Here is a 21,955-nt window from a genome sequence, read left to right as displayed (position 1 = left end):
ATCCACGCAGTTCAAGTGGTCTCGAGCCTTGTAAGCACAAGAAGAAAGCAACAACTGGAAGAAGAAACTCGCAGGGATCCGTATTTAAGCAGCATTTTAGAACAACTAAACACAGGTGCGACCATTCGAGGGGAACTTAAGCCGTTCACATCTGAGTTGGCGGCAGTGGATGGCGTACTGTTAAAAGGAAGCAAGATTGTCATACCAAAAGCCATTAGGGCCGAAATTCTGCGGCGGATACACGACGGTCACTTGGGACAGAACAAATGCAAGGCCAGGGCACGTAGGCTAGTTTTTTGGCCAGGACTCGGCAGTGATATCGAGAACCTGGTACGAATGTGCCATGTGTGTCAGAAATACGCCTACAGCCAACTGGGCGAGCCCCTGCTAGTACGGCCTACCCTGGAACGACCATGGCACCGTGTCGGAATTGACCTGTTTCAATACGCAGGGCACTTGTACGTGGTAGTGTGTGATGACCACTCGAACTTCCCAGAGGTTGAAAGCTTGGTGGGCACAACAGTGACGGAAACTATTTCTAAGACATCTGCCATATTCTCTCGCTATGGCATTCCTGCGCAAGTCTGCACTGACAACAGGCCCCAGTTCACTTCAAGTAATTTCGCTGTTTTCGCAAAGATGGTACGACTTCGAACATGTGTAACATCCAGCCCTAATTTCCCGCGCTCAAACGGCCTAGCCGAAAAGGAGGTACAGAGGATTTCTGATTGGGCCTTTTGGCTTATCGATCATCTCCCTAAGAAGATGGACGGTCTCCCGCAGAGTTGCTGCAAGGTCGTTGTCTTCGGATAACTGTTCCCGAGTTCAACACTGATGGGTGATGCCCTGTATCAAAACATCGGCAATAATTGTGGGGCAAGCCAATATCGCCTCTTGAAGCAAGAAACGTTGTTCGGATAAAAAATCAGAACTGGTCACGCAAAGCAACGGTGCTTAAAGAAGCAGCGCCACATTCGTATATGGTCCAAACTGAGAACCAACAACAGCTGAGGCGCTATCGACAACATTTGCGGCGAACAGACGAGCACTGCGCAAATGTGAACGACTACAAGAGCAGCCGGGAAGACACTCAGCCAGAACCGAATAACTTATTACAACCGATCGAAGACTTTGAACCGGTAAACGACGCCGGTGACACTGTGGCAGCCGACCGCTGCTCAAGCCGGCAAATGACCGAGGTTCCTGACTCAGCCGGGCAACAAGACACACCGGGAAACCCATCCGTACTGCCAACAATTTGTCGGTCTACCAGATCCCGGACGGAGCCGAAGCATCTTTGCTACGACGGAAACTTTCGTCAAGTCTGCTAGCTTAATTTTTTTTGTGTGTGTATTTGTTTGTGTGAAGACAAGCAAGTCTCCCAATTGTATGAAGAAAAGATGTATCAGAACGGGCTATCGCGAATGTGCACCGATATCGTTTGCCACTTCTTTCCCTGACTCTCCTTTCCCTTGCTGCCTACGCAAGTACATAAGCGTATGAATAAACAATCAGTTGGTCATTCTTTGCTCAGCAACAAGTCGCCTCGGGCCCTTACTTCAAACACGATACAACAGTGACTCAGGTAGGTGGGAAAATGGTTAGATGCAACCATACATGGACAGATACAAACATAGATAGATGGTCCCTGGAATGTGTATGAAGTACCTTAAGAATGCTAACACATTAAAAAATAAGCATTCTGGATAAGAAATTTCTTGATATTGACACATGTACTTATTTATCTTTTTTCCAGGGACTGTATTTCACCCACTAAGCTGAAGTTATCACTTCGAATAAGGTGCGATTGCATGATTTAGAACTTACTCAAATGTGACTATTGATTCTATCTGTTACGTACATTCTCACTGAACTTGGTGTAAATAGATGGTATGCGCAACACAAATTGTGTAGCAGCTGCTGGAAGGCATGTGGGCACCAGCAATTACACTTGAGGATATGAAAAATCATATATAAAAGCTGATGCGCTTGACCCACAGATCAGATTTCGACAATCGCCAACTGTGCTTGCCACTATTGTTTTGCTTTGAGGGCACAGGTTTCTCTAACAAAAAGTTAGTTGCATGATTCACAGTTTTTGCTACTGTGTTCTTCCTTGTCAATGCAATGAGACAATAGAATAAAATGTCTAATGGGTTAAACAAACCTCTTTGATGTCAATTTGGGTCACTGAGGATGCGCTAACTGGGTCTTCAATAAACCTGTCTCACACCAACTTGGGTTACTAGGTATGCTTCTCTTCAATGAACTATGTGGCGATCCTCTGGTCCCATGTCTGTCGCACACGCAGCAAACGTCATGTCACGCGCAAGCAGGTTGGCGAGAGGGGGAACCTTTCTTGGGCGGGCGGCACACAAGAACTGCAAGCGCTATCAGCACCACCGTGTGTGTCACGTGACTCTGACGTCGCCTGAGTCTCTTTGGTCACCAGCAAGTGGCGAGTGTGGAAGTCTGCACCACCGCTTTGACGCACACTCCGATGAGGAAGTCTCCGACGCATGCGGTTAGTCAACTCCGTTTTTGCCATGGCGATCGTCGCGGCCGCTTGTATCCCCAGCTGGTAAGTAGGAAGCCCTTCTTTACCTAGCGTATTATTCTCTTCGAGGGAACCCCCAGTGATGTCAAATAGCTAGCTAGCCAGAGCTAGCTGGCCTGCTCAAAGTGTTAGTTGCAATCATAACAAATGCTTCCCGAGTGTACACATACTTGTCGTCAAGCATTTCCTCGAGCTTGTACTGAACCGTGCTTGATGGACAGGCATGCGCCAACCACAGAGCTTGGTGTGCTGAAGCATAGCACCGTTGGCAGGGGGGCCAGCTATTGGAAAACAGGATGACGCTCAGTTCGAGAAAGGTTTCGTCTGAACCAGTGTTAGGCCTTGCTCAAAGGTGTGATTGCTAGTTAGGTTAGACATGTACGTTCTCGAGTGCGAGTAACGCTGGAACAGTGTCGCTGAACTTGTGCAGAAGCCGAGATTTGTAGTGCATTTTTCTCAGAAGAAATCTACGGGTGCGGGACGAAGAGCACGCCCGAAGCGAGTGAGTGCAGCAGCCGACATAATGGCCAATTTTTGCTTTATATATGCAATTATTTTCATTTCTGTATCTTTGGCTCTGGGAGCCAGGTGCAGGTAACGCTGGCTAGGAAGTTGGCGGGGCGCAGACCTAGGAGTCCACTTAGAAGCTGCGTGTTGAGCAGCCAGCGGGGACCACTTAGCTAGGCCTGTACCTCCTTGCAGCGGCTCATTGGAACCCTTTATGAGGCGTTTCTGGCATCCATCATGGGCACGGTTAAGCCTAAATTCCTTTGGAACTGCCGGTTGCATGTTCGAAGACGACCATGCTGTGTCATTTAGCAGTTGCTAATCGATTCGCTAGTTTTACTATACTCGCCCAAGCGGAGAAACCTCGTCCAAAATATAAAGCTTATTTTGTTCAGATGAACTCAATATCTTACAGGCAGAATAACAGTAATCTCGAAGAACCATAGAGTTCAGACGAGCATTGCCCACTTTCATGCTGTAATCGAACCGGGAAAATTAGGTCAAAGCAAATATTTTTGTTGGAATGAATTGGATTGTTTTCCTTTGCTACGAGGTAGACGTGTGGTTAGGCATCGCATCACACGGCCAACGCAGTAGCGTTCTCTACTGCCTTAATTCTAATAAGTATTTGTGGAGTGCGTTTCAGCGACATTGCAGAACGGGTCAAGCTGCTCGGGCATGTTACTGCTGCCACCATTTATGTCCCTGCCTGCTGTCTCGGCCTCAACTTACAGCAGAGGCCCATCCCTGTTCCATTTCCCACGCAGCAGTACATGGCAGCTACGATAAAGGAGAGCCGTCATTATAGACACCCACGATGACGTGTCAGTGCAAGGTAGCTCCTGCCGGCGCACACTGCTTCTTTAAAGTCCTAACCCGCTGTTCCCGGGTGGACATTGCAGAATGGACCTTGAGGGCAAGCTGCCTTCAGCCGCGGTCGTCAACCTTGCGACAGCTGCAGTATCTGGACGGCTGCCACACAGGGTTCTGCAGCCTATTGATGTGGATTCTGCCATTTCCTGCCGGAGTGTAGCTTTGCACCTGCCTGGACGTTTCGTCAGCACTGTTCTTTCAGCGATCTGGCATAGGGGAATATTTAAGGAGGGACGGATCGTCGCAGCCGCCCCTATCCCAAGTCGGAAGCCCTTCCTTGGTAAGTCGGAAGCCCTTCCTTACCTAGTGTATTTTTCTCTTCTAGGAAACTCTAAGTGACATGAACTATATAGCTAGCTGGCCTGTTTGAAGTGTTAGTTGCAATCACAACAAATGCTTTCCGTGGGTACATGTGGTTGTCTACTGCTTTCTCAAGCTTGTACTAGACGGCGGTTGATGGGCAGGCATGCACCAACCGTAGGGTTGGGTGTGCCAAGGCACAGTGCCGTTGGCCCACCCTCCCCCCCACTTGTACTGACCTCTTTTGCACCAACTTGGGTCACTGAATATGTGCAAGTGGGTATGTGCTGTATTTGAATGAACCTCTTTGAATCCAACTTGGGTTGTTAAGTAAGGGCCAAGGGACATGTGCCACTTTTTAATGTTAAAAAAATTATTTAAATTTCTCCTGTACTGGGCAGAGTAGAACACGTCTATATAACCTTGTCTGAATACAGCTGAATCTTGATACAGTGAAACCTCGTTAAACTGTAGCTGGCTGGAGCTCGGAAAAAGCATGTACTGAACGGTAGTACTTCTTAACCGAAACAGCATGAGATCGCCCACTTACCTGTCAAAAACGGAACTCGGAGAGAGTGCGATGAAAGGGGGAAAAACATGCAGTATTTATTTACTCCACGCGACAAACATGTTATTTTCGTTTGATGCCGCAGCGGCCTAGCAGCGAAGACAGCAGCCTCAAACTTGCTGAAGCTGTGAGCCAGCTTTTCAGCCAGACCCCTCTTCTTGGCAAACACTCATATGGCAGATTCCTCGTTGGCATTGCATATTCTCCATGCACAGGCGCGGTAGCATTGCAGAAGTCGCAGGGTGCTGTTCTCATCGCGACAACTGCTTTCATGAGGCTGATGTAACATGCAGCTTCTGCCACTGTCGGGCCTGAATCGCTCGTGCTGTCGCTTTTCGTGTCGTCCTTATCAGTGTCGCTAGGCGACACTTCGGCAACAATAGAGGCAACGATGGCGAAAAGTCGGACCTCGTAGCCGACATCTTTTTGCTGTCGCAGCAGCACTGCCGAGCAACTTCTTCGCATTACAAATGCCACACACCGTAGTCAACAGTAGACCCATGTTGCGTGATAGCGCCGACTTTTCACGTCACGTTCGATAGCACGAACAATGTCTAATTTTTCTTCTGTGCTAAGCACCCGGCGTCTTTTTTATCTGAGTTTCAGCATGATGAGAGTTCTCGCTTGCACGACGCCACAGCGCTCTCTGGGACGGCGCCGAAATGATGTTGATGTTGATGTGGCTTCATGCGCAAATGCACAGGGCACTTGGAGGCCGTTGTGTTGATCTCTGAGGTTTGTCGCTCTGCCGGGCCACCGATAGAGATGACGCACCGTAATGTTTGCGCGACGAAAAGTGGAAACAGTGTGTGTTAACCGATACGTACGCAATAGGCTGGTATAGTTTATGCGGATACAAAACACATTATGTTCAATGGCCGCTGAGTCGGGGGTTTGACTTTACTACTTTTAAAATGAAGCTACTGTTTAAGCGGGTACACTTTAACAAGGTTTTACTGTGTAACGAACCTCATTTTAATTAACTTCACAATGTAACAATGTAACTATTTTAATTTCTCAATCTTAGTGCAATTGAGAAGTTTTTTTTTTGCATGATTTAACGAAGAAATTTCGTGGCAGTTTAAATTTAGCGAAGTTTCGGTCTTGTCAAGCCATTACTTTGAGCCTCCATCACTGGAAAAGCTAGCAAAAAACTATAAAAAGGGGATTAGCATTTAACTGAGCTACCTAAGATGAGTTTTGAACAGCTGAACTAAATAATGAAGAACTAGGGAAGACAGACAAGAACGCCATTACCTGCCTTCCTTAGTACTTGTTTTTTCCAGTTCAGCTGTTCAAAACTCATCTTAATTATGAAAATGTTGGGCACGGCAAAAGTTACTTGCAAGTGTCCGTCCACATGAAAAGTTTCAGCGGCAAACACCATCGAAGCACATGTGCTGTAATGCCATATGCAGTAAAATTGCAGAGGCCACGAGGTGTGCAGCTCGTAGTGCTCAGAGAAACTTGAGATCTGACAATTACTCAAGTGCAAGGGGGTTGGGAAGGGGATGAAGGTGCGGTAACGTAATCAAGCAAGTGTGAGAGATAGGGGGGGGGGGGGGAGGGTGCAGGAGAGGCACAGTTATCTCCTCTCTTCCCCTAGCGGGCGCGTGTCCCCCTCTAGCCTTGCCGTAGCTGTGCATAGCAGTACATACGCGGACCACACGTCGTATCTTGGAGTTAATCTGCAGGAATTTCAAAGGTCGAGCAGAGATCATTGGTGCCTCAATCCACAGTGTGTTCCCATGCTAGTGTCGGCATCGCGTAATCTCAAGTTTCGGAGACGCGGTGCGAAACATTCGCTTGCATTGTGACAGCGAGTGTTCGTGGTCGTTGAATAAGATCTGTTTGTGTTTGCCAGGGTGCGCGTGACACCAATAAAACTAAGAACCTTACTTCATGTAGTTGCTTTTTTCCTATCACCAGAGTCCTTCCATTTTTTTCTGGTCATGAAACTGCTGCCTCCGTTTCATATAGAGCCAGCACCCTAGAGGCGCAACTGTGCATGAGCAGGCATGCGAACGCCGCTACCGCTGTGAGTGTGTGCGGGACAGCCTCGGTATTATATAACTTTCTAAACTTCTGCGATTGTTGCTTTAATTTCATGTAACTACTTACAACATTCCACATGCATGAATAACTGCCTGAGCACACCTTCTGCCATGAAATGAGCACCTGTGGGAAAAAAGAAGTAGCCGCTCATAACATGCAGCTTGTGGCGGTCTAAGTCCCCCCCAAAAAAAGGGAATTCTGGGATTTTATGAGGAAAAAATGATATAATTATGAGACACACTGTAGTGGGGGACTCCAGATTAATTTTGACCGCCTGGGATCCTTTAATGTGCACCTAATCTTTTTTGCATTTCACCACCATCAAAATGTGGCCACCATGGCCAAGCGGTCTGTCCCGATTTCTTTCTCAGCGCTGTTCTGCTCAACACTTGGATAGGTTCCACTTTTTAACATTTGTGTGAAATTAAACACAGTGCATTCAGTGCACTCAATTTTATTTCGCAACAAACATTTTATTTTATTGACCCTTCTTGTATATATTTGACATGCACTGGCGAATAATAAACAATTGAAAGTTGGTGCACACGTGTGTCTGTCTCTTTTTTGTCCTTCGTATAACAGTATGTGCAGCAAGCAGAACGAAGCAAGCGAAGCGTGTTTCTTGCTATGGCTGATGTTGGTACCTCTCAAGGTCTTTCATCGTCACCACCTTCACCGTCCCCTCCATTTGCAGCCATCCCCACGATTTCGGCGACAGTAAATTCACCCGGTGCATCCTGGCCACATAGCCTGTACTCACGAATGCTCACATCGCTTTCTGTGCCTACTTCTGTGGCACCATTTGCGGTAAGTCCCTGCTGTTTGCGCTGCATACGCAAGCAACGTGAGCATTCAGAAGTATGCGCTATGCAGGCAGAATGCATCGCAACACACATACATAGCATGTACATTTTTATTCTATGTTGCATAGAATAAAAAATCCCTGCCAAGCGTGTTGCGTAGAATAAAATTAAAATGGAAATAACACCTCTTATGGTAAATTATGTGCGTTACGTAAGGCATCTAAAACGAGCTGTGTCAAGCGTGCTAATATGTAGGACCCCTGCTTCTGTGCTTGTCTCTCCCATCACATGACATGCCACATGGTTGCTCGACAATGTTGTTATGTTGCTAGATTCAGACTTGACATTTGAAGAAAACGTCCACTTTGTGGTAGGCGCAGCAGACTCGCGCAAAGCTTATTAGACGATCTGGCAGTGGAGTTTTTGTTTCACTCTCAGACAAGATTTCGAGATATTCGCAATTTGGCCCAAAAATAATATGAAATAAAGGGCAATAAATACATGGCATGTTGAGAAAAGGTTTGGTGCCGCGGAAAATTTCTACTTAACCAATTTTTTGAGATATGCGAGTTTGAGTTAACGAGGTATTTCTGTACATGGGAAATGTTTCTTTTGGTTTCATGGAAAAGTTGAACGTTTCATAGGTACGCACCCTCTTCAGGGAGTGATCAGGGAGTGGAGGGAAACTTGAAGCCATAATTAATATCACATATGGCACTGTCCACCTCAAAGCTCAACCAGGGCACGTCACAGGACTAAACATATTCTAATCTGCATATGCAAACGGTACATTCCCACTATAACCCAACATGAATAACCTAGAACGGTTATCCAGAGAAAAGACAGGAAACGGGGTAGATGGAAATTCAAGACAATGAGCAAAACGTGAACAAGGTGAATACAGGAGCCATGAGCACAACGTGAACAAGGTGAATGCAGGAGCATTCACCTTGTTCCTGCATTCCTGCATTCACCTTGTTCACATTTTGTTCATCGTCTAGCACAGTTATGTCACACAAGGTTAATCGTCACTGCCTGGAAAATTACCAGTAAAAGGAAGTGAAGGGAAGACAGGAGAGACTGGAAGTGACAGAGGAAGCAGAAGCTTCGAGAGAATAAAAAACGACAACTACCAATTCCCCTAGGCGGGTCAGTTCGGGAATGCAGTCTACACAAAGCAGAGGACAAAGGGGTGTGTCACCTCCACTGAAGGGCCTGAAAGGTCCAACACACAGCACAGACTCAACCCACAGGGTCCCCTTTTCGCCCAGACACAGCTAAGCCGCACATGATCAAATGGGGAGAGGGGGGAGGGGTGTCCAACCCTCATGTGCTCTGGCCCATGGTGGCTCAACACACTAAATGCCTGCTGCCGCAGATGCCCCGGCGGCGTTCCCTTGTGCTGGAAACAGCAACAAATCCTATAATAAGCAAACGTTGAATAAAAGCAACATGCATAATTTGGGGTACAGAAGTGCTTTAACCTTTTACCAAACTTTGCCAAAATTTTCGTTACGAAGTTATATCATTTTCTTTTATTCTGATCCCAAGAATATATTACTTGATAAGTTTCTCATTAGAATTAACACAGAAATAAAAAAAATGCTGCTCTTTCCCTCAATGCATGTCATACAATAGAATAGTTAATACAATAACCATAAATGATCCTGGCCACTGAACAAAAGGGAAGTTATGCAGGTGGCGGGTTTTGGGTGTTCATGCGCTGCCACTCACATGCACTACCCAGCGCAACATTGTAGCCATCATCGGCCTCCCCATCATCTGAATCCATTTCGTACTGGCAAACAAAGACGTAGTCACTCTCTCAGACAAACTCAGGGTCCTCAACGCTGCTCTTGAAACTACTTTAAGAAGGAGCTCTCTTTCTAGGGACACTGCCGCCACCAGGATTTCTTGAGTGTGCCGCCATTTTTAAATCCCCGTCTCCAGGCTAAACATATGGTTAAGGTGCGAAACGTTTTTCGGGACTTGTACAGCCCGATAATGTTGAAAGTTGAAACCAAAGCCAATTACCGACCGTAACTTCTCCTTGGTGGTGGGAGCAGCCCAATATCGGGCTGAATGAGTGTGATTCATCATTGGCGATATTCGTACAACCTCCCATGATGAGTACAGCTGGGCATTGGAGGTTAAAGCGTTAGCAATGTTACTCAGACAGACATATTTCAGACCTCCAATGGGGCATTGTCAACAAGCCTTACCGAGCTGCACACATTTTAAAAGAAATCCAGAATTTCTGCCACATGCCACTAACCATTGACACTATTCGGTGGTAGAAAATTGAAGGGCATCCAAAGGATCTAACAGGCACTGGCAATGCTCAAAAAAGGTGGCCTACCTTAGCCAGCCCCTTGGCATACACACAGCAGCAGCTGACCATTCCCACATAAAGGCATTTTTCTGAATAAATGGGTCCCTTTCTGAACACCTCACCTTGCTTCTTGATTAGGTCCACAATCATGTCGATGACAATAAATGTGCCCGTACGGCCGATCCCAGCACTGCAACATAAAATATTAATTATTTACACAACAAACTTAGACATCAAATCTGAACTACTCCAACACTACGAGTTTAATCTTATTTTTGCACCTTAATGAAATCAACATTGAAGTAAACAAACATATTTTAATATGCCAACTACCAACTTAAACTACGCACATAAAAACATGACTACCCTTGAACCATGCAATCACCGAGAAAATGAAATTCTCTGTGCCCCCAAAATACAGTGGTATCTTGTTAATTGGCATCTGCTTAAGTATAATTTCTAGTTTATTCAAATTGACGCTATGGTCTTGTCAAAATTATGTTTATTTCGATGTGTCAAAATGCCTGGCAATTGTAACACAAGTGTTTGTGATGGTAATTTCAAACATAACGTCCTGCCAACCATGCTTTCAGCATGATCAGTGTTAAGTGACAACAAAACGTCACTGAACTGCAATCCTGCATAATGAAACTGCCAGAATATTAGGCATATTATCTACCCCCGTAATGCTAGCAGAGCAAAAAAGTGCTCGGATGCATTTTCTCTGCAATTAAATTGCATAACATACCATGACAGCATGCTTGCAAGGCTGCAGCAATTTTAAAGTGCAACTTTCTTTGCATACTTTCGTGGGTTTCAGGTGGCTGCCTGGCTGTTGGGTTGGCCGCTATACCACCGGATACACACACACACGTTATACGAAAGTACTCGCAAAGTGACTTCGATAACCCTTGTACACTGACCAAGTATGCTCACCTCTGTTTTGCTTAACAAGAATATAACTTCCTACATAAAACCTGGACATAAAATGTCAGCTAAAAAGTATCTATGAAGCACACAAATAAGTTATTCAGAGTGTCTACTAAGTTGATATTTCCAAATTCCCTGAGTTTTCCAGGTTTTCCCTGAGTGCCTTTGCGAAATTCCCCGAGTGATGCAGAAGTATGTTTTATGTCAAGACGGGCTAAAACCATATTGCCCGATGCTGTCACTTTCTAGTAGGCATAAGAAAAAAAAATTTAAGAAAGACAACTTAATTCAGTTTGAATACTAAGGAGTAGTATTTATGATATTCAAGAACAGAATAGAAGGGAGGGGTTAGTAAAATGCACAGCAAATAAAATGTCTTCAAAAAAAATTGCAAATCGAGTCCGACATTCTCAGATATGAATTAAAAGGAGATGCATACAGAAGCAAATATTTTTGAATATGAGCTATTTCTATCAATTGATAGCAAGCTCAGTGGTATGAGGCCCAAACTTTGTCACAATTGAGATTCTCTCTCAACAGCTTGTAAGTCAACTTCAACTGTCTTGACATACTCTCAGCCCGCGCACGCCGCCTCAGTGTTGTGTTTCACTGCTTTAAAGAGTTTATTTTGGTTTGGATGAGGACACCAGCATCTCGGCATCAGCCAACACTATGTTTTTTGAGCTCAAGCTAATTCAAAACGGCGGCAGCACGCTTCATTTCCCCTTCATTCCTCAATGCATAGGTCCTTTCTGTTCTTGTCCTCCTTCCGCCACTTGTTCGCCCCACGGACCATTTGAAGTATCTTCTTGGTCAGTTGCACAATCCACGTCCGATATTTCGAACTCCCTAAAAGCTGCGAAAACATCAGAAAAATCCGCCATTTCTAAAAAATAAATGCATGTCATTTACTGCCCTTAAGGGCTCGAACCACCACAGGCACATTCGAAAATGCTCCGAGGGCCTGTCGGTACATGTATAAGGCATATCAGTGCTCGTACTGTGATAGGAGATACCAGGTGCACAGGTGTATAATTAAGGAATACACACTGTGTCCCGTGGCAATAGCCCCTTCCCACGCTTGTTATGCTTCACCGCAATACTCTTGCGTATCTTTAACCAAGTAACATTTCTGCACAGAGGCGAAGCTGACTTTCGGGAACCGACATTAGGCACCGCACCATGCTTTTCAAGCTTCTAAGCCAATCGCAAGGACCCCAAAGGTGGAGTCGGTGCCATTGCTGACAGCAGCGAATTTTTTCACTGAAAAACATGGCACCCAACAGCAAGAAGTTTGATAGCGAATGTCGAAGCAGCTAGGCCTAGCATTGCTGCAGTGGGTGGCTACGGCTGCCAGCAGATCTGCGTGCGAGAGCACCGGTTCGAGGCGGTGAGGTAATCAAAATGGCAGTGGTGGTGGCTTTGATTATTGCTGTTTTGGACCTGCAGTCATGGAAAAAGTCTAGACAATCAGACAGTGAAGGGTTCTTGCATCCGAAATTTCAGACGTTCTTGTGCATTGACCCCACGGGGTCAATGCATAATGCAGTGCCGCAAAGCCGGCCGAATTATCAGACGTCTGACGACTGTACAAAGGAAACTCCTCCATCCGTCGACCCGGCGTTAAAGACTATTGATTATGATTCCTCTGTTACTCGAGCCAGCTGGCATTACCGTGACTTTCGTTCCCTTTTGATAAAATTACAGGTAATTTTCCCTGATAGAAGCACAAATTCCCTGAGTTTTCCCTGAGTATTTCCAAACTATTCAAAATGCCCGAGAACTCCTGGTTTACCCAGTTCTCCTGGTTGGTAGACACCCTGGAATTGAATCACTTCGCAGCTAGCATTCACGCGACACAAACAGCTCGGACAGAGCAGCCATCGCATGGGCAATGGCAAATGGAGCAAACATGACCAACCAAAAACCCCAATGGAAGACAGAGGGAGCACCGCGAGAATGGGTGGTGCATGAGTTTGCCGGCACAGCATGCAGAATGGGCTTACTAAATGCAAAATGGCAACCCGCAAAGTGGAGAATAAGCAACCATGAAAAACAGAGCTTCAACATGCAGGGGCAGGGAGAGGGTGGAGTTCCCTAGGAGATAACAAAACATTAAATGGTGGAGAACCTTGCCTTAAGGTATGGCTTAAGGCACGCTGTAGTGTGGGACTCCTGATTAATTTGACCACCAAGGGGATCTTAAGGTGCCCCCAATGCACAAGACATGGGTGATTTTGCATTTTGCCCTCATCGAAATGCGGCTGCTGCTACCAGGATATGCTCCAGCGACCTCGTGCATAGTAGCGCACACCATAGCCAGTAAGCCACCGCGGCGCTTACGAACTATTAAGAAATTTCGGTCAGTCTCATCTCGTCCACCATCTATGTGCAACGCCTGTAATGTCACTGCATGCATTTATGATGCCAGCACTGTGACATGCCTGGTTTTTGCCAAGGCACTATTCCTGCTGTCTCGCACGCTGTGTCACACCATGTTACTTATGTATTGTTGCATGTACTATTTCAAACTGATCAACAAAGTGAAAATAAGCGAGATTAGAAATTATAATGTGAGGAAGACTGAAGAAGCTGTAAAAAATGGGCGCAGCCTGAAATCAGTGAGAAGGAAATTTGGCATAGGACAAACCAAGATGTATACACTGAAAGATAAGCAGGGTAATATCATCAGCAATCTCGAAGGTATAACAAAAGCAGCAGAAGAATTCTATACTGATCTGTACAGTACCCAGATGGCTCAGGAGTACTCCATTCGAAACAATAAAGAACGGTATACAGAAATTCCTCCTATATCTAGAGATGAGGTCACAAGGCCCTTGCAAGGCATGAAACGGGGAAAAGCGGCAGGAGAGGATGGAATAACAGTCGATTTAATCAAAGATGGAGGAGACATAATGCGAGAAAAACTGGCGGCTCTCTATACGAAGTGTCTATCGACTGCAAGGGTCCCAGAAAACTGGAAGAATGCAAACATTATGCTAATCCACAAAAAGGGTGACATTGAAGAACTGAAACATTATAGGCGCATTAGCTTACTCCCAGTACTATATAAAATATTTACGAAAATAATCTCCAATAGAACACGGGCAAGATTGGACTTTAGACAATCAAGGGAGCAGGCTGGCTTCAGGAAAGGATACTCTAAAATGGATCACATCCGTGTCATTAATCAGGTTATCAAGAAATCTGCAGAGTACAATAAGCCTCTCTATATGGCTTTCATAGATTAGGAAAAAGCATTTGATTCAGTAGAGATACCAGCAGTCATAGAGGCATTGCGCAATCAAGGAGTACAGACCGGTTATGTAAATACCATGGAAAATATCTACAGAGATTCGACAGCCACCTTAATTCTCCACAAGTAAAGTAGGAAGATACATATGAAGAAAGGGGTCAGACAAAGAGACACAATCTCTCCAATGCTATTCCCTGTTTGCTTGGAAGAAGTATTCAAGCTATTAAACTAGGAAGGCACACTGTCAAGGCAAACTGGGAAGACAACTGTCATCGGCAACCTTCGGTTTGCCGATGACATTGGTCTATTCCGCAAAACTGCGAACGAGTTACAACAAATGACTAAGGACCTTAACAGAGAGAGTGTAAGAGTGAGGCTGAAGATTAATATGCAGAAGACAAAGATAATGATAATCTGAATGATCACAGGGAACACTGACCATCAGAAGGAAATCCACAGAAGAATAAAAATGGGTTGGATCGCATACGGCAGACATTGTGAGCTCCGGAGTGGGAGCTTACCGTTATCATTGAAAAGGAAGGTGTGCAATCAGTACATTTTACCGGTGCTGACATATGGCACAGAGATTTGGAGACTGACAATGAAGCTTGAGAACAAGTTAAGGACCGCACAAAGAGAGATGGAACGAAGAATGCTAGGCATACCTTTAATAGACAGAAAAAGAGCGGTTTGGATCGGAGAGCAAACGGGTATAGACAATATTCTAATAGACATTAAGAGAAAAAAATGGCACTGGGCAGGTCATGTAATGCGCAGATTAGATAACCATTGGACCATTAGGGTGACAGAATGGGAACCAAGACAAGGGAAGCCCAGCAGAGGACGGCAGAAGACTAGGTGGTGTGACGAAATTAGGAAACTTGCGGGTGCTAGTTGGAATCGGTTGGCGCAGGACAGGGGTAATTGGAGATCGCAGGGAGGGGCCGTCATCCTGCAGTGAACATAAATAGGTTGATGATAATGATGACGATTGTTAGAACAACATATCTTTCTTAACGGGGAACGCGGCTCTAGCATCGCGATAAATTTCCAAAAAGTCGATTGTTTTGAAAATCACATTTTCAGTTTCTATAACCCTTTTTCTATCTGATACCCAAATATCATCACTGTAAACCACTTAGAAGTGCTCTAAAAAATTCGTTTTATCAGCCAAGGTGGCGAAAAATCTCGCGAAAATAAAGAAATAACAGCGTTTTTCAAGCCACAATATCTCCGGAACGGCGCGACCGAGCGCCGCCATCTTGGTCTCATTGGAAAGCGCGTTTCACCGCCTTCAAATATGCCGCTTCAGCGATCTCCTCCATACAGAAACAAACGCACAAAAAGCAAATGATTGAAGGTCGTGCGGGAGTCAGCGATTGGCCGCGCCCGCCACGTGACTCCAGCGCGGTTCGCCATTGGTCTGGCGCTTGCGTCGTCTGCTCGGCTCTTGGCACCTCGCGAGTCTGGACGTTTTCACTCGCTTCAATCTCCATGGGTCAAAACGCGCGGTACGCGGACATAGCAGTAACGTGGCCGATCCCTACGCTTGTGGACGTTTCAGACTCGCGGCTAAGCATTCCGAGCATCGGTGACGCGGACTTCGCGACCAAGATTCACGCGCGGAATCCTCGGACATGCGGCTAAGCCTTTCAGCACTCGGTGTTTCGGAATTCGTGACGAAGCACTTCGCACACGCAATCTTTGGGCACACGGCTAAACATTTTGCGCACAGGGAGTCTCCGACTCGGCGATTATGCACATCGCGCGCGGACCTCTCGGACCCTTACCTAAGCATTTTGTGCATCGGCGCCTCCGACTGCGCGAATAGTGCATCGAGTGTCGACTCCTCGAGCCCCGACTAGGCATTTCGCGCGTCGGCACTTCGGACTGCGCAAGCGCATCGAGGGTCGACTCCTCGAGCCCGCGACAAGGCATTTTGCGCGTCGGCACCTCGGACTGCGCTAGGTGCATTGAGTGTGGACTCCTCGAGCCCGCGGCTAGGAATTTCGCGCGTCGGCACCTCGGACTGCGCGAATAAGCGCGTCGAGTGTCGACTCCTAGAGCCCGCGACTAGGCATTTTCCGCGTCGGCGCTTCGGACTGCGCTAATAAAGTGCACTGAGTGTCGACTCCTCGAGCCCGCGGCTAGGAATTTCGCGCGTCGGCACCTCGGACTGCGCGAATAAGCGCGTCGAGTGTCGACTCCTCGAGCCCGCGACTAGGCATGTTGCGCGTCGGCACCTCGGACTGCGCGAATAAGCGCGTCGAGTGTCGACTCCTCGAGCCCGCGACTAGGCATATCGCGCATCGGCACCTCGGACTGCGCGAATAAGCGCGTCGAGTGTCGACTCCTCGGGCCCGCGACTAGGCATATCCCGCGTCGGCACCTCGGACTGCGCGAATAAGTGCACTGAGTGTCGACTCCTCGAGCCCGCGGCTAGGAATTTCGCGCGTCGGCACCTCGGACTGCGCGAATAAGCGCGTCGAGTGTCGACTCCTTGAGCCCGCGACTAGGCATATCGCGCGTCGGCACCTCGGACTGCGCGAATAAGTGCACTGAGTGTCGACTCCTCGAGCCCGCGGCTAGGAATTTCGCGCGTCGGCACCTCGGACTGCGCGAATAAGCGCGTCGAGTGTCGACTCCTCGAGCCCGCGACTAGGCATGTTGCGCGTCGGCACCTCGGACTGCGCGAATAAGCGCGTCGAGTGTCGACTCCTCGAGCCCGCGACTAGGCATATCGCGCATCGGCACCTCGGACTGCGCGAATAAGCGCGTCGAGTGTCGACTCCTCGAGCCCGCGACTAGGCATATCCCGCGTCGGCACCTCGGACTGCGCGAATAAGTGCACTGAGTGTCGACTCCTCGAGCCCGCGGCTAGGAATTTCGCGCGTCGGCACCTCGGACTGCGCGAATAAGCGCGTCGAGTGTCGACTCCTTGAGCCCGCGACTAGGCATATCGCGCGTCGGCACCTCGGACTGCGCGAATAAGTGCACTGAGTGTCGACTCCTCGAGCCCGCGGCTAGGAATTTCGCGCGTCGGCACCTCGGACTGCGCGAATAAGCGCGTCGAGTGTCGACTCCTCGAGCCCGCGACTAGGCATATCCCGCGTCGGCACCTCGGACTGCGCGAATAAGTGCATCGAGTGTCGACTCCTCGAGCCCGCGGCTAGGAATTTCGCGCGTCGGCACCTCGGACTGCGCGAATAAGCGCGTCGAGTGTCGACTCCTCGAGCCCGCGACTAGGCATGTTGCGCGTCGGCACCTCGGACTGCGCTAATTAGTGCATTGAGTGTCGACTCCTCGAGCCCGCGACTAGGCATTTCGCGCGTCGGCACCTCGGACTGCGCGAGTAAGTGCATTGAGTGTCGACTCCTCGAGCCCGCGGCTAGGAAGTTCGCGCGTCGGCACCTCGGACTGCGCGAATAAGCGCGTCGAGTGTCGACTCCTCGAGCCCGCGACTAGGCATATCGCGCATCGGCACCTCGGACTGCGCGAATAAGTGCATTGGGTGTCGACTCCTCGAGCCTGCGACTAGGCATTTCGCGCGTCTGCACCTCGGACTGCGCGAATAAGTGCATCGAGTGTCGACTCCACGAGCCCGCAGCAGGTAATTTCGCGCGTCGGCACCTCGGACTGCGCGAATAAGTGCATTGAGCGTCGACTCCTCGAGCCCGCGGCTAGGAATTTCGCGCGTCGGCACCTTGGACTGCGCGAATAAGCGCGTCGAGTGTCGACTCCTCGAGCCCGCGACTAGGCATATCGCGCGTCGGCACCTCGGACTGCGCGAATAAGTGCATTGAATGTCGACTCCTCGAGCCCGCGGCTAGGAATTTCGCGCGTCGGCACCTCGGACTGCGCGAATAAGCGCGTCGAGTGTCGACTCCTCGAGCCCGCGACTAGGCATATCGCGCGTCGGCACCTCGGACTGCGCGAATAAGTGCATTGAGCGTCGACTCCTCGAGCCCGCGGCTAGGAATTTCGCGCGTCGGCCCCTCGGACTGCGCGAATAAGCGCTTCGAGTGTCGAGTCCGCGACTAGGCATGTCGCGCGTCGGCCCCTCGGACTGCGCGAATAAGCGCTTCGAGTGTCGAGTCCGCGACTAGGCATGTCGCGCGTCGGCACCTCGGACTGCGCTAATAAGTGCATCGAGTGTCGACTCCTCGAGCCCGCGACTTGGCATTTTGCGCGTCGGCACCTCGGACGCGCGAATAAGCGCGTCGAGTGTCGACTCCTCGAGCCCGCGACTAGGCATTTTTGCGCGTCGCACCCTCGGACTGCGCGAATAAGCGCGTCGAGTGTCGAGTCCGCGACTAGGCATGTTGCGCGTCGGCACCTCGGACTGCGCGAATAAGTGCATCGAGTGTCGACTCCTCGAGCCCGCGACTTGGCATTTTGCGCGTCGGTACCTCGAACTGCGCGAATAAGCGCGTCGAGTGTTGACTCCTCGAGCCCGCGGCTAGGCATCTTGCGCACCGGCTCCTCGGACTGCGTGGCTAGGTACTTCGCGCGTCGGCACCTCGAGCGTGTCGGCTCCTTCGTATCTGCGGCTAAGCATTTTGCGTGTCGTCATCTCGGACCCGCAACCATGCATATTACGCGTTCACTTTATTGTCACGATGGCTCGTAGCAATATCTGTCATAACACCGTTTCATAAAGAGAACCTCATCATGAGCGCTGTTCACTAGGCCCCTTGGGCTGGCACAGACACCTGGCTGCAGAAGTGATCACGGCATCAGACAAAAGTACAATTCTGGAAAGCACTTAGCAGCTGCATATCTATCACTGGCTCTCTGATCCTACGTTCTACAGTCATTGTCAAGTAAAGAGGACTTGGGAGGCCGCTGACACTCGGAGCCTTCATTCAGGAACATGATCAATTCTACCAAAAAGATTGGAGGCTTATCAAGGTTAAGCCCAGAGGATGCGAAGCATCCACTGGGCTTAACCTTCGCGTATCCTTAGCGTTTGGAGGCATCTTGACCGCATACACGCCCGGCGCAAAGACGCTGGCGCGGTTGCGGGCACAGAGACTGACGCGACGGCGGGCGCGCGCCGCTTCATCCCTGGCGTGACGTCACATATCACGTGATGCAGCGATGGTGGCGCCGCCGCCGCGTCGCGCGCGACGGCGCGAACCGAAGCGTGGAGGCCTCCGCCGGGCGGCGTCCGACGGCGCGATATGAGGCCCCATCTGCAGCCGGTGTGACGTCATCACGTGACGTCACATCATGTGATCCCACTTCAGGGTCAATGGTGGCCACCGCCGGGAGGCGACCGACGGCGCGATATGAGGCCCCATCTGCAGCCTGTGTGACGTCATCACGTGACGTCATGTCACGTGACCCCACGTCAGGGTCAATGGTGGCCACCGCCGGGCGTCGCGCGAAGGCCCGAAACCTACGTTAATACGCTTCGCATAAAAAGCCTCACTGATTGTACTGGAGATTGCTATCAATCGGGCAGCCTACGGATACAAGCTTTCTTAATGTACACTGGAACTATATTCATGCCCACACAAAGTTCTGCAGGTAACTTGGTTTGAAACCTAGGCACCATGCTCTTTGTAGAGCAGCAGCAGCAAAGGATGCCCTATAAAAAGAAAAGGGGGAAGGGGAAGCACACCAAACCAGAGGTCACATGTACAAGATGCCCCACATCACAATACACCCTAAAGACTACAACGTTGGTGCCTTTTAGAGAACTGAAGCGAAGGTGAAACTTTGAGAGCAGTTTTCTCAAAACTGTTTTGCTGCCTTTCTGCTCAGTTTCTGGAGCTGATTTCTTCGTTACCGTTTAACATATTTAGACTCCTTTTTTTTTTGTCACGTTCCTTGGGCTGCAGTGCAGGTCTTTTATGATATGGCTATTCATCTACCCTGAAAGTGTGCTTGATGTGAAGGTAACATAAAATATGGCACTCCAAAAAATCTGTATTGCGAAAAAAAAGTAAAAAAAAAAAGAATTTCACCACCTTCAGCATGCATTTAGCTATGCAGTCAATGCTTAACAAGCCTTCTATTGCGTTTTTTAAGTCCCCAGGCTCTCCAGAAAGTAAGAGGAAGAAAAATTCTGCTCAATAAAATTGAATAAAATGTTTTCAGAATATCGGTCTGAAACTTTTATGGAGCATCAGGGAGACAGTCTAAACATTTGTGCCAATTTTCATCAAAATCCATGAAGAAATAAGGAAGTTGATTTTCAAAGCCACGCCCCCCTTAAATTGCAGTTTTATCCGTCATATGAAGCAATGACACAATGGCCAGCAAAAGTTTATGGGCACAAATGGTATGGTTACCGATGGTATCAATAAGGGTGAACATTTCGATAAACAAGTGGCTGCAAGTGGTCAGAAAAAGTTGTGTGCAGTGTGCACTGATGCACACACATCTCGCTGCAGGAAAATACATCGTACAGCATCATTTAAACATTTTTGCTCAAAACTGTGTCTCTTGCAGCTGATAGTCTATTAAAGCCAAGTCCATTACAGTGGAATTTGTTAGGTACAGTTAACCTCGTTACAACAGATACAGTAAAACCTCGTTAATTCAGATTTCATGGGATCGAAAAGAATGTCAAAATTAACCTACTGTCGAATTATCGAGGGTATCAAGAAAGCAGTAAACAAATGCTTACTACGTCAACACACTCTTATTTACTGCACGAATCGGCAAATCCCGTTTCTATTTTGCACACAAGCAGTACGCAAGCTGCAATTCTCATCACTCATGCCTGATTAGCACTTGCAGCGGCGAAGGCATTACGACTTGCTCCACAGTGCAGCCTCGTGCGTCTTTGTCCAAGACCCGCCTTTCACTACCGCTAGCAGATTCCAATTATTTTTACGCCAGGTCGCTGCCCATTGCGATGTAGACGGTGCTCTTCTTCCTTGAGAGCTTTGCACTGAGTAAGAACGAAACTACTGTTTGCCGCAACGGCTGCAGACGAAACCCCGGCCACTGTTGATGCGATCACGGACGGCGAACCTTGCGTTTCAGAAGGCACGCAGCCTATGCACGCTCCGAATCCAAATAACATCGCCGTTTGCTGCAACTTCGGACGAAGTCGCAGTCGTTATCGACGCGATCATGGATGGCAATTACGCAGCTATGAAGGCATGCGGCAGACGAGCACACCGAGTTAAAGCGAAACAACTGCCGCTGCAGATGAAACTGCGGCCGCTATCGACGCGACGCAATCATGGAAGTCGACTCGAAGTCATGAAGGCATGTGGCCAAAGCAGTGCTGTGCACGGCAGTAAATGCAAGAATAAAAGCTTTAAAGACATAAATTGGCACGAAACATTGTGCCATTGCTGTCATTCACGTACGATTTCCCTTATGACTTAGGTGATGCGAACTCCGCCGCTTCGTTTCGGTGGACATCGATTTTGCTCTTTTGCTTCGGCGGCACTCTGCCCTCACTGAGCTCCAAGATTTGTCCGAATTAATCAATGTGTGGCCCAATACATCCGAATTAACGAGAGTTTCACTGCGTCAAATAATGCGTATACGCCTGCCGGGACCAAAGGACAAGTACAAATTATCCAATTTCCAAATTAACGTGTCGAATTAACAAGGTTATAACTGTATAGGCAAACCAAATAGTGAAGAAAAAGCTAGGTAAAAATAGAGCAAAAGGATAGACAGTTGGGCGAGTTGAGAGTTGAGCTAGAAGCCAAAAATAGAGCACTTGATTGCAGTTCGCACAAGTGTGGCACTCGAGTAGGTGCATCAAGGAACGAACAAGTATAATTTTAGTAAAGCTGTATTA

The 21,955-nt window shown here is 48.3% G+C and overlaps 1 protein-coding gene across 8 annotated transcripts in view; it reads right to left on the bottom strand.

The window, feature by feature from the left end:
• Positions 1–21,955, bottom strand: part of LOC135903419 (tyrosine-protein phosphatase non-receptor type 11-like) — a 256,113-nt gene that overhangs the window by 96,196 nt on the left and 137,962 nt on the right. For all 8 annotated transcript variants that reach the window (XM_065433750.1, XM_065433751.1, XM_070534633.1 and 5 more), the window contains one exon: positions 10,118–10,185. In XM_065433750.1, coding sequence (XP_065289822.1) covers positions 10,118–10,185 — 68 coding nt within the window. The remainder of the gene's footprint in view (positions 1–10,117; positions 10,186–21,955) is intronic.

This window comes from Dermacentor albipictus, chromosome 2 (genome assembly GCF_038994185.2).
Source record: "Dermacentor albipictus isolate Rhodes 1998 colony chromosome 2, USDA_Dalb.pri_finalv2, whole genome shotgun sequence".
Taxonomy (NCBI): domain Eukaryota; kingdom Metazoa; phylum Arthropoda; class Arachnida; order Ixodida; family Ixodidae; genus Dermacentor; species Dermacentor albipictus.
The sequence above is the reverse complement of the archived record's forward strand: the minus strand, read 5'-3'. Positions and strand labels throughout refer to the sequence as shown.